This window comes from Cupressus sempervirens, chromosome 1, assembly GCF_028749045.1.
Source record: "Cupressus sempervirens isolate cs-2001-9-10 chromosome 1, ASM2874904v1, whole genome shotgun sequence".
NCBI lineage: Eukaryota > Viridiplantae > Streptophyta > Pinopsida > Cupressales > Cupressaceae > Cupressus > Cupressus sempervirens.
In genome coordinates, this window is record NC_143118.1 from 349063404 (window position 1) to 349081316 (window position 17913).

Below are 17913 nucleotides of genomic sequence, written 5' to 3' on the forward strand. Positions count from 1 at the left end.
CTATCATATAGTTTGAATAAAAAAAAATAATAAGAAAAATTAAATTTTGAATGACAAATAAATAAGCTACATATAAACTAACGTAAACCCAAAAAAAAATCAACTATATTGTGAATTATTTAATATTTAATCTATTTTATAAAATTATAAACATATTTATCTTCTTACATAGAATGAATATAAAAGAAAAGCTGAATAATTAAGAAATCAACTATATTGTGAATTATTTAATATTTAATCTATTTTATAAAATTATAAACATATTTATCTTCTTACATAGAATGAATATAAAAGAAAAGCTGAATAATTAAGAAGAGTTTCTAAGAATTAAAAAGGAATCTTCACACTGTAGAAGAAGAGTTTCAAAGAATTCAAATAGAGATCTCAACAAGAACTGGTTCTCTACACATTTACTGATGGATCTAATCACACTACATAATCTTCCTCATCTAGAACTTAGAAGATCAGAAAATTTAGAAAACAACAAAAACTCTGCTACTGATTATTTATTGAAATCTCTTACTACTAATTTATCAAAACTATCTAAATGGCCAGCATTTGATCTAGCAACCCAAGCCATTTTCTTATTTCAATATTTACAAGCTCTTCCCATCTCATCCACTGAGCTAAACTATTCATTTGTCTTTGAGCATCTTGTTCCTATACAACTGTTCAAAGGGATTGACAATAGAAGGTGGTGGGTATCTCCAAATACACTCCTTCCAAACATTGCCACAATACTTCTCACCATCATTCTTTTCACACTCATCCAAATTCAAGTCTCTAACCACCTTCCAAACCCCACTGTTACACTTAAACCCTGATCCAAACCCAATCATCCAAACCCTATCCCCCTTCTTCAACCTCCCCTTGGCCTCCATGTAGGCAAGCACATACCACAGGCAACTTGCTGACGTGTTGCCAAATCGATGCAATGTCATCCGCGACGGCTCCACATCATACTCATTGAGATTGAGGCTCTTGCCCACACCATCAACTATGACTGGACCACCTGGATGGATGCAGAAATGCTCAAAGGCTGTCTTGAAGTTTGGCACATATGGTTTCTCTGATTTCTTCTTCTTCCACATGACATTGTACACATATTTTAGCTGTTCAGTGATAGGCAGAACCTTGGGGGCTAAAGTTGTGATGTTCTTCTTCAGTGCTTCTGTTGCAGAGTCAACCAGCCGGTTGCTGAGGGAGTAGCCGGTAATCCCCTCATCATCCTCACGCTGTTGGACGCAGAGGTAACCGTCTGAGCTGGCACCTATGTGGGTTCTCACAGTGTGAACCAGTTTCAGCTTTGCAGAGTTCCTGAACAAGGTAAACAGTGTATAATTAGTAAGAAAAAGTGTTCAAAGAATTGTCGCTACCATGAAAGCTCTGCAGTCACTTTAATATGACATATTGTATACTTTGTTTTGTATAGATGGTTATTTAAAATTGTACTCTTAGAACTTCAATGAACCTCAAGAAACACATTGATTTGTGGTTTTTCTGAAATAACATTATTAGATAAGTCCTCTTTGACTTGTTCAGATGAATCATCTGAAATTCTATTGACTCGCTTATCAATGTAATATGGGAAGAGATAGATGAATAAGTCGAAGCAGGTTCATTTATTAACTTGATTTCAAGTGAATCATTTGAAGAAATTAAAAGACGCTAAGCTTTTTGAACTTACTTTTTTAGAATTAAACAACACATTCTGAGCTTTGATTTGTTTAGAAAGTTCACATAAAATCATATTTAATAGAAGAGATTGCTTTGACTTGTTTAGGTGACTCAACAGAAATCATATTGATGAATTCAGCTTATCTAACAACGTGGTTTTAGAAGAGCCACTTAAATGAGTCAGATTGGGCCCACCTATTTGTGTTGTTTAAGATGAACCACATAAACAAGTCTAAACTTATCGATAAAACCCACCTAGTAGTGTGGTTTCAGATAAGCTATCTACACAAATCAAGACTTGGAATGTACTACTTTAGCCAAATAGCACACTCTAAACTTAAGCTCAAATAACACATCCTAAGTTTTGATTTGTTTAGGTGGTTCACTGAAATCACAAAAATAGACAAGCCCACTTCAACTTGTTTAAGTGGCTTATCTGATATCATATTCATAAGTACTATGTGATTTTAGAAGAGCCACCTACACAAATCAAAATGAGTCCACCTACCAATGTGAATTCAAAAGAACTATGTAAACACTTCAAAACATAGCTAGAATCCTCCTGTTAATTTGATTTTTAATGAGCCATTTACACAAATTATAATTTTGAATGTACTGTTTAAACTAAATAGCTCACACTAAGCTTTAGTGTGTACACTTAAAGTATTTAAACTCACGTTCAATTTTTTAATAAGCTTAAACAACAAACTATGACTTGTTTAAATGATTCGCTGAAATCACATTCACAGATGAATTCGTTTTGACTTGTTTAAATGATTCATGTGAAATTCTGGCAGATATTAAGCTCGCCTACAAAAATAACAAAATGAATCCATTTACCGAAATGACTTCAACTAAGCAAACTAAGAAGTCAAAGCTTAAATAGACCCACTTACTATTATGATTACAGATGAACCACCTACAAAGTCAAAGTTTAGAATATGCAATTTGAACGGAGCCCAACTAGAACAAATTTTATTTCAAAAAATAAGCACTTAACAATACCTTCAAACATGAATTTCATTAAGAAAAAATGGATATCCTGTATTGAGAGCATTGATTGATTAATAACTAGAGTCCATACGTACCTAAATGAAGGCTTGTTAGTGAGGAGGAGGGCACAGCCACCGACCCTGAAGAGGCAGTTGGTGACCACCATGGAGCGCTCAGTCCCTCCATACCAACTCTGTGAAACACTCTCTGAACTGAACACGACAGCATTTGAATTCTTATGTACTCTCAGCAGATCCTTTGCCAGATCAACTGCTATCAAACTTGCACTGCAACCCATGCCCGCCAGATTATATACCTTCACATCCTCTCTCATCTTATAATGATTTATTATGCTCGCTGCCAGTGATGGGGAAGGAGAGAAACATGAAATGTTCACCACCAGTATATCGATTTCAGAGGGGGAAATGCCTGTCTTTTCAAATAGCCCATCCAGTGTGTATGTGGAAGTTTCATCGAATTCTAATCTTCCCTCTGCAAACAATGTTTATTGAACTTTGTCAGGAGATCTAAATCTCACAAGATAATAACATTTGGACAACTTCTGTCAAATCAATTCTAACACTAGAAATCTCTAGGGCTTCATCCTGCCCATGAACAAATGAGTATTGGAATTTAGATCAAAGTTCTAGACTATTGACCTCCCTTTTAAGTGCTTTGTGTTCATTAAATAAATCCAATGAGTACTAAACAGGTGGCTCAAATTTATTAAAAAACATATTCTTGTGAACTATTATTCACAAAATACTATCAATCCTGCGAGCCTTAATACTTCACACTTGTGAGCATCGTCTTATTGCAACAAGTACAAGACATACCACTCATGTTCACTCATGTTCATAATAAATGGATTCTTGCTAATCACTATTAACAGAATATAAAAGTAAGATTCAACATTTGATTTTGATTAACATTCTTAAATATAAGAAGTCATTTATATGTCATTTATATTTATTAAAGATGAATTCTTGTAAACCACCATTCATAAAACATTATCTATTTCAAAATGTTTTTAAGAACACTTCATTTCTAAAATAATAACTAAACTGACAATCAAAACAAACTTTATGAAATCTTATGATTACTAATAATGAAATGTCGTCTATCCCCACCAAAATCCTCACGTTTGATTTTTAAAAATAGTAGTGGAGGAACATCACGACGGGATGAGAGATGAGACCAAAGGGTCTAAATCTAGGGATGGTGAGGGTATGGCAGTGGAGTGGTGGTGGGGGGCAATGCTGGTATAAAAATTGAGATAAATAGAAATCTTTAAGACAAAATCTGCAATACAATTTTTCTTTAAATGAATCATAAAAAATTAACAACTTTTCACAAAATTAATAGTTACAATCAGTATGCAACATATAAATCCTCAACAGAAATTAACAAATAGTAGGAGAAGAGATCTAGTAGTCACCCAGGCTAATTTTGTCGCACCTGGATCTCCTAAACCGTAAGTTGAATTCTGCTGATTTTGTTGGCGTACCTCCGTAGGTGACTCAAGAGCTTAAAGCTAAGGACTAAGGTTTCAGCGTTTGGACATTTACGGATCCCTATGTAGAGGCCGTGGAGTGCGAAGTGGTCTAAAACTGTCATTTTAAAACACTCGCTACCCATTATGCTCACCCCCCAATAGTGGCTGCTCACCAGAAACAATAGTACTTTTGGCACAAGTGGACCAATCAGCAACCAAGAAAGTTAAAAAATCATCAACTATTAGTATTTGTATGATTGGCTATTAGTAAATGTGTTATTGTCTATTTGTACATCTGTTATATTTTTTGAAACTTTTTAAAAGCAATAATTTGAATTATCTATGACTAACATAGACCCCCTGACAGCTACTGCATCTGAATCTTGGGAGGACATATCCCCTAAATCACTTAGTTTCCAAACCATCCTCCTAAACTTTTTCTAATAAAATATCGATCAATCCAATACAAGTAATACCCAAAGTACTTAAAGTCTATAAACATTACCTTGAAAAATGCACTAGTATCAGAAGGTTGGAGGACTCTAAATTAACTATATAAAGAAAGCCCAGAGCAAAGTACATTTATTCATGTCCTGAAGCACATTAAATTCAAACTCTGCTCAAGAAGATAATATAGGTCTCTTACCGTTAAGAGAGGGAAAATAATCTTCTTTGAACATGTATCCTGGCCCATATGTTTCTTCTCCCAGACCAGATTTTAGCAGGACTTTTAGCTGAAATTTAATATCATCCTCCTTGAGATTTTCATGCCTTCGGACGAAATACTCACAGAGTTCAGTATACATTTTTCTGTCTTCAGGCGGCTTGAAGCAGCAATATTCCACCAGATAACATTCATTCTGCCTCCAAAAATGGCGGATCACCCAAATTAATATAATCAGCCCCGCTAAACCGCGTAGTATCCAATTACTGCCATCTTCATACTGTCCAGAATCCCTCAGATAATTATAAGGATATGCAGAAGCTACTGGAAATAAGAACCCCCATGACATAATTACAATGAAAATGCTTGCGGGAAGATAGACTTTGGCAAAAAGCTTCATTTTTCGCTATGAAAGAATCCTCACGGGAAAAATGGTTTACAGATATATTTTTTATGATGCAGTCGGCTGAAAGGGTAGGCGGGCTATTTAAGACAAATTTTGATTGTTTATCAAATTGTTCACCAACTTGGCATTGACGATATAAATGTTTTGTATCAATGCGCTTCTCTACCTGAAGAACGACTTCATTCATTCTTCAACGATGAGAAGGTTAGACTAATTATTGCACAAATTTTAAAGACTTCGATTATACACTGGTCGGATGCAGAATTGTGATAGGCAGGATAATTATAGCATCTCTTAGAGGTCCATTTTGTTATCTTTAAACATCATGATGTAAAACTATTTTATTTTTATAGTGTATATTGATCTTGGAAGTTTTCTAATAATAATATGATATTAAAAAAAAAAATTAAAAGATATTTCATAGTAAAGAAAGAAAAAGACATGTTGAAATGATAGGTATCATATGTTAGTTAAAATGGCAAATGATTATCATTGTTTTCAACCTTCCATATTATTTTTACATACTTTCTCACACATCTACCATTAATGCTTCATCAAATTTTTGATTAACAATAACTTTAAATTTATTATCCATTTCTGACTATTAAATATGGAACAAGCTAATCTCCAAACAAATCCTCCATGCCTAAGTGTACGTATATCATACCATAAGTAACATGAGTACTTGTGGGGTGTGCAAGTGTCAAGAGCAGCCCGTGGCTATACAATCACGAAAATGTACTTCCTTTACATTGCTTTTTTAACTTTTTAAAAAAAATTCTAAGTCCTCTCCTTCGTAAGGAAGTGCATTTTCGTGGCTGTATAGACGTCGTCATTTCGTGGCATCTATACAGCCACGAAAATGCACTTCTTTACTAAAGAGAAGACTTAGAATTTTTTTTGAACAGTTAAAAAAAACAATGTAAAGGAAGTACATTTTCGTGGCTGTATAACCATGGGTGTCAGTTTGAAGAGTAGGGTAGACTAGTTGGTGTCAACTTGAAATGATAAGTTTTCCATGGTTTGACAACATAATGGGCATCGATTCCTTATTTCGCTTTTCATATTCTGAGTTGGCTTCTTCGTGTGGCGTGGTGTGGCTTCTGGTGCATACAACTGCAAGAGAATAGTGCAGATCACTGATCTATTTGAAAAGGTAGATCACTGGAGTTGTGTTTTATTCTTAATATAAGGGACAAATGTTGTAGATCTGTTAATGTTTAATGCTTTTGTGGGGTTTTTGAAATGTTGAATATATTTTTTTCTATTATTGTTGCACTTTCTTCTAGTTTACAAGGTAGAAGTCATTGTTGTTGCGTTAATGTTGTTGCATTAATATTGTTGATCTGTTAATGTGTTCAAATCTGGTTGTGAACAATGAGGGTTTTGAAATCATTTTTGGTGAAAGCCCTAATTATTTATGGAAGAGTTTTTAGCAAATTATTATATCTAATGTCATAGTCTCTAAAAGATGTTTCTCCTCTTGATTTTGGCTAATGTTATAAACACAAGTATCTATCAAAGAATATCATTCTGAGGTTTAGGTTTAGCTTTCCATGTAGCAAGAAGGCCATCAATGCAATCTTGATTTTGCAGATAAGAGATGTTGATTTTGTAAGGGAGTTTGTAAGGGAGAGATGTTCCTCCAGTAAGGGAAAGAGTGGTAAGAATAGGAAGGTGATCTGAGAGTGTTGTTGTCAAGTCAAGATGAACAAAATGCCCTGAGTCAGTAGGGATAACATAAAGATTTGGTGAGATATAGAATCTGTCCAAGCGACACATCTTTTGCGAAAAACCTTCACAACAATTGTTCGAGGTAAACCAGTGTGGCCTATGAGGCGCCATATCATTCTACTTCGTTGGCCAATTCATGTTTATCCAGCATTGTTGTAGTGATGGTCAAGTCTGATATCATGAGCATATTCTAGTGATTATGTTGTAATGATGTTGTTTCATACTATATCGTTAATGTTTTAAATGCTTTGTAATTCTTAGATTCTTATTCCAATTTTAAAAAAATATCTGTCAATGGATTCTTTCTAGATTCTTCATATATATTTGGTAACATATTACACATGAAAAAGCCCTTCTAATTAGCTAATGGACTATTATAGGTGGAGACTTCACACAAAACCTGTTCATTCATACCAAATACCATCAACTGTTTTAATCTTTCTTCAAAACTACTCAACAAACAATAAATGAAAATCTTTTGCAATCTAAAAAAGAAAAAAAAGAAAAAGAAAAAGAAAATCTTTTGCAATCTCCAATAATTTTTTTTTTGAGTTTTCGGCAGTCTTATTAATATCTCAACGAATCTTTGCATGATTCCTAAAATCTTAACCAATCTTTATATGATTTATGAAATCTGCACTTAGATTGTTTTTGGGCAAAAATTTTCAATGAATTAATTCGTTTCCAGCTACAACACTGAGTGGATTTTCGATTTCCTCTACCCTCTATATATGTTCTCTCCTTAAATGGAGTAAACATTACGTGCACTACCTGTCTCCATTATGTGCACTATCCTCTGTTTTGTTGTCATGCGTTTCATGAGAAATATTGTCAAAGTGGATCCGAGAATTTGGTAGATAGCTTTGTTGAAGCTTATGGAGGTTTACCTCTTTCTTTTCGAGTGATGGATGGGCATGTTTTGGGTAGTAAAAAAGCTTATTAGAAGTTACAGTTAGATATTATTAAGGCAAGACTACACAAGGCACTCTTATTATTGGTTTTGGCTATGGAGGGGCCAAAATGCACCTCATAATCAATTTGTCTATATTTTTTAACAAATGAATATTCATATATAAATTTATAATTAATTAATAATATAGATAGTGCCCTTATAATTAGCTATTTTCATCTAGAAGAAGATGAAAAACAAGTATTTATGAATATATCATCCCCTTTTACAGGGGAAGGAGTGATGAGGGCCATGAGTACATGGAAAGCGGTAAAGCGGTAGAGGGCCATGAGTACATGGAAAGCGGTAGAGTTCACACATTTCAAACCCTCAAAGATAAATGCCAAATCTTGAAATGTGTCGCATAAGAAAATGTCTCGACTATGTGTAATCTACGCTATATACATGCGTAGATAATGAGGGGTGGATCTCAGAAAATATGAGTCCTTGCAACCATCTAGTTGTGATACATGGGAGACATTTTTCGTGGGAATGAAGGCGGGCATGAAGAGAGGTAACCTCCATGGTAGGGACCCCGCTGAAGCCCAATAAAACCATTGAAACCTTTATCTTTTCTCTTTTCAATGAGGATCTGAAGGGCAGACCAACCTCAGAACGTAATTTGGGTTATTCGATGCAGAAATGAGTATGGCTTATGATGTGGGCTTACTACAATCCCCGGTAAGGAAACTATCATGCAATTTATTTGTTATATTTTCTCTACAATCCCCATTTTCTCAATAGAGTTTCAGAGATATTCTTTGTCCAAATCAATCAAATGTAGTTCTAGTAGTTGTAGGTTTATAGTTGCTTGTTTTTGGATTTGATTGCGTAAGAGTCTTTACATTAATGTTTTGGATCACACTTTGTGATCCATCATCATGATGAACATGAAAGAGAGCATAAGCATCAATATTTTGGATCATATTGTGATCCATCATCGAGATGAACATGAAAGAGATGAACAATATGATCCATCATTGGGATGAACATGAAAGAGAGCATAAGAGAAAATGCTCTCTTTCATATTCATCTTGATGATGGATCACATGGTGTGATTCAAAAGATCGAATATTTCATTGATACTGAAAGGGAAAAATATGAAACTTTTAGCTCGTTCTTTTTTCATGCAATTGATGGAGGAGAATTTTGGTGACTGTGATTTATGTCTCCACAAGCTACTTCTTCTTCATCCCACTTATTACCATTGCGTCTTAATTTACCTAGAATTTAATGGGTTTGCTTATTATGCACAATTTTTTTGTTTATGCTAATAAGAATACTATTTTAAATGTCTTGTTTTCCACAATCATTGCTTGAGCACATTGTCCCAGGTTGAAAATATTTGATAGCAAAATGAACTAATTTCAAAAAATGTTTTTTTGCCTTGACAAGTTTATTGTAGTGAAATCTTTGCTTGCATAGAGCCTGGGTATTAATCTTATGACCTCTCTTGGCGAGAGGAAAAAAATCCCTATGGTGACATAATTGTGATATGCAAGTGGATGCTAGAGAGAAGTCTCCTGCTACTGGATCTCCTTTGTTGCCTTGGACATCAAGATTCAAAAGAACATATTAAATATAATATGATTTGAGTGAAGAAATCATTCCAACAAAAGAACAACAATTATTATCTCTTTAAGGTTTTGAGTTATGTTGTTAGATTTGGACATTTAATGACAAGATCTCAAACTAAGGTTTGATGTGTACAATGTTGAATGATTAATCCTTTTAGAATAAATTTATTATATAAGTTAATATGTTACAAGAGTGTAAAATTTTATATGTAAATAAGAATATATTAATTTAATTTTAGTATCTGAAAATGTAGTTTTTTTTGTACATATAATTTTAAATTACAATCTTGACGTAGATTGACAATTCATGTTCAAAGTAGAATTTTGACTTCACCTTCAACACCATTTTTTTGTTTCTCTAACTACTTGCTTGAATCCAAATGCTCACATGGCTCGTCTTGATTTCATAATCATTCTCTGACCCATTTTCTATAAAAGTTATGTTTGCTACAAATGATAAGGCGAACACAAATTTGGGCAACAGATGAGGTAGATGTTCACATTTATATTTCTTTGTGTGCAAGAGTGGCATGAAAGACCTTGATGAGCATATAATTCTCTCTCTCTCTCTCTCTCTCTCACACACACACACACACACACACACACACACACACACACACACACACACACATGGATTAAAAGGGAGTGCCTACTATTATGTTAATATTAATAGTAGATATTAGAATGTTATATTGTGTTGCAAAGAAAATGAAACAAAGAGGGGAAAAAATATAATATGGCTAAAATAAATGAATTATTGCACCTATTCATTATGGTGGTGTGAATGTATTAGATTAGAAACTCATGTACAATGAAGTTTGCTAAAGGTTGTCTACAAAAGATTTAATTAAAATTTGTAGGGAGTAAAGTGTAGGAAAGCCTCTTTTCCTTTCCTAGTAATTTTGTATGTATTATTTAAAATGAATAGACTCAATAAATACCAACACATATAAAAAAAAATATTAAAGGTCATGTTCTACAACTAATTATTTATGACATTAGATCAGAAGTACAAAATGATGAATTTGAAACCTATTGTGAGGTTTTCACACCATCGCCCCAAAAATTTTGGGGAACCCCTTTTTTTCATTTGCCTTGGCAAATTTGGAGTTGTCCAAAGTTTTTTTTTTTTTTGAATTGACAATTTAACACCTTGGACACCTTTGGGCGAGGAAGGGATTTGATTTGTTTTCACCCTGTGCGAAACTTAATTTTTCCAGAACATGTAATTTTATCCTTTGGCCAAACAAAATTCAAAAACAACATTTTTCGATGGTTAAAACAATATCCAGTAGGATAAATTACAATTTTTTTTTGACTTAGATAGATTTTGAAGATTTGATATAATTGTATAAGCTTGAGCATTTTCAAAATGAAATTTTTAGATTTAGTCGTTTTGGAAAATCTTGAATTTTGTTGGTGAAAAAGAAAATTTGATAGTGAAATTGGATTTAGAGTTTGAATTTTGATTGCTAGGAAAAGGATTTATTTTGTTAAAAAATTGTAGTGTATTGCAAAATTGAAAATGGATTAAATTGCAAAATCTCATAAATTTGGTTGAAAGTTCGCCTAGAGAATTTTAGAAATGTTAAAGAAAATTGGTAATTTGGAATTGAGAATTGATTTTGGCCTCCTAGATTCGATTTTAATGATATTTTAATTGCCAAAGCATTGTTAAATGAAAATGTTGGCATCTACTAGGCTTTCTTTGTTCTATTTTGTAATTTCTTATCAAAATTGGTAATTAAATGGGCCAATTTCACTATGGGCTAAGTAAATTTAATGTTGCATTTAAATTTGGGTCATTAATTAAGGGACTAACTTAATTTTGTTTTCCCTCCAGGCAAGTCGGCCCACTTGGAGAGGTAAAAGGTTTGGTATAAGAGGGGGCTTCCCCTTCTCTTATTTCCTCATTTCTTTTTCCTCATCCTCCTTGGATGTGCAATTTTCTTCTAAGGGAGGTGAATTTCAAACTTGGGCAATTTTGGGACAATTTTTTTCCATTTCTTTGTGGCATTTTTCTTTTCCTTGCTTGGGTGATTTTTGCTTTGGGACAATTTTTGGAGCAGATTTGATTTTTTCCAGCTTGGGTGATTTTTTTGAAGCCTGATTTCTCTATCTTTGGCAACGATTTCTCCTTCCAAAAATTGGGCAATTTTATTTGGTGAAAGGACAATGTGATTTAATGTCTGATTTTTGGCAAGTATGGGCATATTTTGCAAGGTTGGTGAATTCTAATTTTTGCTAGGGCATCATATTTGCAAGGAGGATTAAAATTTCTAAGATATGATCTAAACTTGAAGAGGGCTTGATTATTGGTAAAGGTAGATTTAAGGTAAAATTCTATTCATTTTTTAGAGGTGAAGATTGGTTTTAAAGGCAAAATTTATTCCTTACTCTCGCTTGGTTTGTTTATCTCATTTTCTTCTTGCACTCATCATCCACCACTTCATCATTCCATTGGTAGGCTGAAGTTGGGAGATACAAGTGTAAATTTCATGATAGGACAGATAGAAATAAGCTAGACCACCCTAGGATTAAAGTTGGGAGATATAAGTGTAGTCCATCCTAAGGTAATGAAGAGGCAAACATAAGTGGTATTCCCATCCCTAGGAAATAAGTTTGGAGATTGATAAGTGTAGAGATAGAACTTGGAGAGGCAGAAATAAGCTAGATTCCATTGATAGAAAGAAGGTTGCAGATTGATAAATGTAGTCCATATTATTTAGAATGAAGGGGCATAAATAAGTGTTTAGGATGGTAAATGTTAGTGCAAACAAGAACCCAAAGGGAATGAATACAAAAAAAAAAAAGGCATGATGCCTAAGACCACCTTCTTCTCGAAAGTGAGGCGAATAAGTGATACCAATATCGGTACAATCAACATGGTATAGTTGAAGGATAGATTGAAAAAATGACGATCCCCTATGGCAAAGAAGATCTACAAGAGCATAATTGTACATGTGGTGGCTTTCCCTCCTACCTTTCCTTGTCCAAAATTGGTAATGGAATGTGCATCTAGGTTTGATATTGTGACCAAGTCCATCATTTTTGATGAAGGGAAGAGAGTGTTGGCTAACATCAACAGACAAGTGGTTGAAGAAGTATTCAACATTCCCTAGGATAAAGGCATAATAGTGGTAATGATGGATCAAGCGGCCAAGTTAATTCAAGATAATCAGGAGGACTACTTCATTCATCTAAAAAAAATTTGGTTGCATAAAGGCAAGAAGGGAGTTACCAAGTTATCAAAACTCACCAAGTCAGATTTCAAGTCGGAGTATGGTCACCTTATCATGTTTCTCAGTCAAATCATGGGCATGGCTCAAGGTATGCAATTTGAGAACTGGATGTATTATTTTATTGATGAAATTGAAAATAGAAAGAGAACATTTGATTGGGCTAGAAATATAAGTGAAAATCTAGAGTTGAAAGGTACGCCTTACTTATGAGAAGATGAAACCAAAGGAGGCAGGTCCAACAAAGTCAGTCGGACAGAAAGGTGAAGGCAGTAGCTAGCAACAAGGAATAGTTAAGAGCAAGAAGAGAAATTTGGAGGTTGAGAAAACTAAAGACATCATGAGCCTCCAATAAAGAGATGGAATGTAGTGCCGTTAAGGGAGAGCATAAATGAGGCTAGAAGCCAAAGGGATAATACAAGTGGACAAAGGGTCACGGTAGAGCTGAGCTTTGATTAAGAATCAAGTAGTTACAATGACAATACTGAGTACTCTCCTCTCTTAGAGAACCAACATGGAGATGATGTGATAGTCACTAGTAAAGAAGAGGATAGGCCAATTGATATTGAGGAAATAAGCCAAGCACTTGAGGCCATTGATGATGCTTTGCTAGTCAAATCAAATCTAGATTTAGGGAGATGCATTGCACCACTATGGTTAAGGAAAATGCTTATGCCAAGAGGCAAGGTGGTGATTGTCTGAACAGTTGAAGATATTCAAGGGTTAATGGAAAAGGAATATAGTGAGAAACATAAAAAAATTGCAAAAATGGTAGCAAAGGTAATCAGGAGCAATGATGAGGGTCACTAAAAAGTTTAGATTGCTATACCAAAAGTTAGCAAAGCAGTGGATGAGATTGTAGCTCAGGAATATGAGATAGTAGAGCATAACTTGGGAAGAATCATAGATGACATGGAATGTAAGGAGATCCAAGAAGGCATGGTTTCAATCATAGAAAGGTTGAGGAAGGCAAATGAGAGGATTGTAAAGTTGGAGGCCGAAAATAATTATTGGAGAGATTGTCAGCCTATCCAACAGTTGCACTAGGCAGTGCTTCCACAAGATAGTGGGAGCAACATAGAAGAAATATCGACTTAGCTACACAAAATCAAATATTGGATTAATGATATAATTCAAGATGGGCGAAATTTATTTCCTTCCTTTATCTTGACATTCATGTCATTGGTGGCTATTAGAGACAAATTTAGAACATTTGAAGGGGAGTTGGAGGATTTCCTTCCAGTCCAGGACCTAGCCATTCCCAAGCTATAGGCATTTATCGAGCTACCAGAGATATTTTTGGAGAGAACCAAGTTGGTAGATGAAGAGTATGGTTGAGTCTTGGTTTTTTCCTTAACCATCAGGTTAAGGATACTTGAAGAGATACGAAATGAGATTGCACAACACAGCCTAGGTGTTGACACTTCCATTTCAACCATGATGAGTGATGTTGGGGCTACACTTGATTTTGAAGATATCAAGGAGGAGAATGTCAATGAGATAGAATTTGGGTCAAGATTGGATGAGTTGGGAAGGTTTCCATTAAGAAGAAGCATTTGGACACCCTTGCCTCCCTTAATGCCTTTATCAGATATGCGAAAGAGTATGAGAAGGATCATGAGAAGACACTACAAGTAAGAAGCAATATGATGAATTCAACTAAGCTCAAGATGAAGCATACAATTTCCCCTCCCATGAAGGAAGTCAATAATAGGCTAGCCAAGTTCATTGCCTTGGCTTAAAATATGAAAGAAAAGGGTAGAATTATATTAGAGCATCATTTGATGTAAGCCCAAGTGGCAAATTCTCCTTCTTTTTGGGTAGGATAGGTGTTTGATTCTGATTGGCTACCATTTTGGTGCCTTCTCATTGGTTGCCACTTTTTTCTTTTTTTTATTGGTCCATTGATGAGGTGGCATCTTCTCATTGGTCAATGGGGTGGCAACCGTAATTAGGGTTTATGGGATCTAATGTGGGCCGTTGATTTTGCCTCTTAATCTCTATTGTTGGTTGTAATTTTGGCCCCTATATAAGGCCATTTTTTCTCATTTGTAAAGGGTTTAAGAAAATTGTTGATTAGATCATGGCAAAATTGCTTCTTTATCATTGTTGTGTCTTGCATGGTGACTAAGAACACTTGGTGTTATTGCATGTTTTCTACCTCCAAGGTTTGAAGAATTCTTTTTCTTAAGATAATACCAAAATTGCTTCTCTTATCATTTTTGTGACTTGCATCGTGATTAGGGACACTTGGTGTTATTGAATGGATTCTACATCCAATAGTTAGAATTAGATTCCTTTGAAGTTGTTAAAGTAGATTTTATTTCAAGAAATTTGTTACAAGTAAGAGTAGATGGATAGTTGTATGGTGATATTAGTGGATGTTTGGTAGGGATTTATAAACTAGGTCATTAACATCCTAGTGGGTAGTTAGGAAGCCTTGCATGGTAATCTAGTCCTTTTCCTTTGAATCATTTCATCTATGGAGGTAGAGCTAATGGTAAGCTTTCATCAAATTTGATCTCCGTCCATTTGCTAGTCTTTCCATTCATAGGAGTAGAGGTAGAGCAACAAGTAGTTGAGTAGTTGGAGTTCATTCTTAGAAAGTTAGAAAAGGAGAAGTATCATTGGTAGACACACCCTCCATTATCACCATCAACATTATTTGACACTCATATACTTTACAAAACCATACATCATCACCATCACAACGAGAGTTTGGCAATCCTTAAAAGAACAATGTAAGGTCGCCTATGTGATTAACCAACAAAACACATTAATATAACTAAGTTAGTATCCATAGGTGTAAGGAACATGAGTTTTTCTCATGTCTTCATGAGTATTTACTTTTCAAGAGAGGGTTGAGTGTTTGATATTCCATATCAAGTATTCAATTCCTATATGTTATGTAGTGGTACAAAACTAACATCAATAAAACCATCCATCACAAACAAAAATGTTATTTCTATAAACTAAAAACTATTATTTTAATTCATCAAATGTTTTTGATAAGATAAACAGGCTTTGAAGGGACCCTAAAACCCTTTACAAATCAATAATTTTCAATGAAGCCCAAACCAAACAAAACTACAGTCCTAAGGAAGAACGAGTCATGATATAGTAGTGACTAGAGTGGCATCGCAAATAAAATAGTACACATTAGCCACACAACTAGGTTTTGAAGGGTGCCTGAAACCCTATATGAGTCAACAATGATGAAACAAGTCACCAAACAAAAGGTGACCAAAATGGCAAAACATAAAACAAGACAACAATAGCCACAAAAATAGGTTTTTACTAGGCTCCTAAAACCCCATAATGAAACACACTACCAAGAGCAAAAGGCCAAAAGAGCCAGGGGATAACTAGCCAAAAGCCATGAGAGTCAGACTTTCCCTTTTGAACCCTTCTTGTTAGAACTCATTGCCATGTCAAAAGAGGGAGTGGATGGAGTTACCTTTTTTCCTTTTACTATAGTCCATCTTTCCTCCACCAAACCAAAAACCTTCTACCATTGAAAATCAGCACCATCACAGCCAGAACCTAAAACCCCAGAAGCTAGGGAAAAGGTCGAAGAAGAGGATGTGACACCAAAGACCTAAGACAGAACAATGGCACTCAACAAAGGTACCACAGGAGGAACTGCCTTGGAAACACCAAAAGATAGACCAACAACCACAACTGAAGGAGCCAAAAGTGGGTCCATCAACAAGAATTCAGAAGAGGGCAGACCAACAGAGACAGGAGCAGAGTCCAAACCAGAAATTGGGAAATCTAGAGATGGACCTGCTGTCACCACTGAAGGAGCTAGAGGAGGGGACAAAATAATAGAGACAGAAGTAGAATCCACCCCAAAAACAGGGGCAGTAGTAGGAAAACCAGGAATAGGAATAAAAACCAGAGACAGGCTAGTAGTCACCATGGAAAGAGTTGAAGGAAGAACCTTCTTCAAGATGCCAGGAGAAGACAGATTCTGAGAAGAGTTCTCAGCAGCCTTCTCATACGTGTAGTGGTCTTTTGAGACCCCCTTCCACCAAGAAGGGGACATTTTCAGTCTAGATTTAATTCATCAAATGTTATTTACTATCAACTAACATTGTTATTTCAATTCATCAAAAATTATTTATTATAAACTAAATATTATTATTTAAATTTATGCCTATTGTTGGCTGGCAATAAATCCCATAATAAAAGGAAACATCTAACCAAATGGTTGAGTGAACAAGAACTTTATGAATGTAACAACATTAAGAACATAAATTCTTCTCGAAGAATAATTAAATACTATGTGCATTTGGGATTTGACCATTTCATTTCCATCTCAAATCACTTGAGTGTGTGTTTACATCATATGATTTTGAACAAATTTTTGAGTTGCGATTTTGAGGCTTAACGCTAGGATACTTTATAGACTTTCATTTTTCTAATTGATTTTTATTTGTATTATTCTATATTTTGTTTGTTAAGTGTATGAAGTCCAATCATTTTTGTAACAATTATTGTGGTTAGAGAATATTTTGACTGACATGATCAATCCTTTAGTAATGGTAAAAAATCTTGGTCTTCCACAGATTCCATATATTGAAGATGTATCTAGAATAGCAAGCAATGAATGGACAAGCATACCTAGAAGAGAAAGAAAAGTAGGCAATGTTTATATATATGGATTGAGATAGAAGTACATGACTTTGTTTTGAGCTTCTACAAATGGAGGATCAAATGCAACTCTACCTTTCATCATGTCCAAACCATTTTGAATGGTTTTGATTTCTAAGGTTTCAATCTATTGTTGGATAGATTTGATCCTTGCATTCATATGGATTGGTAGGAGACATTTGTGTGACCAATTTCTTAGATGTTGACAACCTCATATAATATATTCTATATCTTGAGAAATTTTATAAACAACTTTTACCAATTTCTTATGTCGAAGATTTTGAGCACAAGGGTTATAAAAAATTTCATTTGTTAAATTATAAACAAACCCAAACAATAAGGTAAAATAAATACAAAGATTGCATTAATTTACATTTCTAACATTTAACTTTAATAGAACTAGATCTTGGACTTTAGATTTTACCTTTCTTACGAAGAAATTCCTAAGATTCTCACATTGGTTTAAAGTTTTCAAATAATGAGATTTGTAAAATAAATTGCTTACTCCAAGTATCTTCATCTA

General features: G+C 34.4%; 2 protein-coding genes across 4 annotated transcripts; one reads left to right on the forward strand and one right to left on the reverse strand.

Moving 5' to 3' along the window:
- Positions 1-478: 478 nt before the first annotated feature.
- On the reverse strand, positions 479-5253 carry LOC149577665 (3-ketoacyl-CoA synthase 12-like). Its single transcript, XM_089790636.1, has 3 exons — positions 4812-5253; positions 2766-3162; positions 479-1317 (listed from the first exon to the last, which is right to left on the reverse strand). The coding sequence occupies exons 1-3, from the start codon at positions 5227-5229 to the stop codon at positions 636-638; spliced, it is 1497 nt and encodes a 498-aa protein (XP_089646762.1). The 5' UTR covers positions 5230-5253; the 3' UTR covers positions 479-635.
- Positions 5254-6234: 981 nt separating this feature from the next.
- Positions 6235-17652, forward strand: LOC149577666 (uncharacterized). 3 transcript variants are annotated; one of them, XR_016363750.1, is made up of 3 exons: positions 6235-6391; positions 11339-11456; positions 17306-17652. XR_016363750.1 is itself a non-coding variant. In XM_089824938.1 (2 exons), the coding sequence occupies exon 2, from the start codon at positions 16346-16348 to the stop codon at positions 16709-16711; it is 366 nt and encodes a 121-aa protein (XP_089681064.1). In that variant the 5' UTR covers positions 6238-6391; positions 11339-16345; the 3' UTR covers positions 16712-17298. The 3 variants fall into 3 exon arrangements, 1 of the variants encoding a protein (XP_089681064.1); XR_016363747.1 differs by lacking the exons at positions 11339-11456; positions 17306-17652 and adding an exon at positions 9314-9686; XM_089824938.1 differs by lacking the exon at positions 17306-17652 and having other exon boundaries at positions 6238-6391; positions 11339-17298.
- Positions 17653-17913: the final 261 nt, after the last annotated feature.

What these genes read in the sequence shown, in the direction of transcription:
- LOC149577665 (XM_089790636.1), bottom strand. Translation starts at nt 5,229, where the DNA reads ATGAAGCTTTTTGCCAAAGTCTATCTTCCCGCAAGCATTTTCATTGTA. An exon ending in TTATTTTCCCTCTCTTAACG is followed by an intron (nt 3,163 to 4,811) that starts GTAAGAGACCTA and finishes CATTGTTTGCAG; the next exon opens with AGGGAAGATTAGAATTCGAT. An exon ending in ACTAACAAGCCTTCATTTAG is followed by an intron (nt 1,318 to 2,765) that starts GTACGTATGGAC and finishes TACCTTGTTCAG; the next exon opens with GAACTCTGCAAAGCTGAAAC.
- LOC149577666 (XM_089824938.1), top strand. Translation starts at nt 16,346, where the DNA reads ATGGCACTCAACAAAGGTACCACAGGAGGAACTGCCTTGGAAACACCA.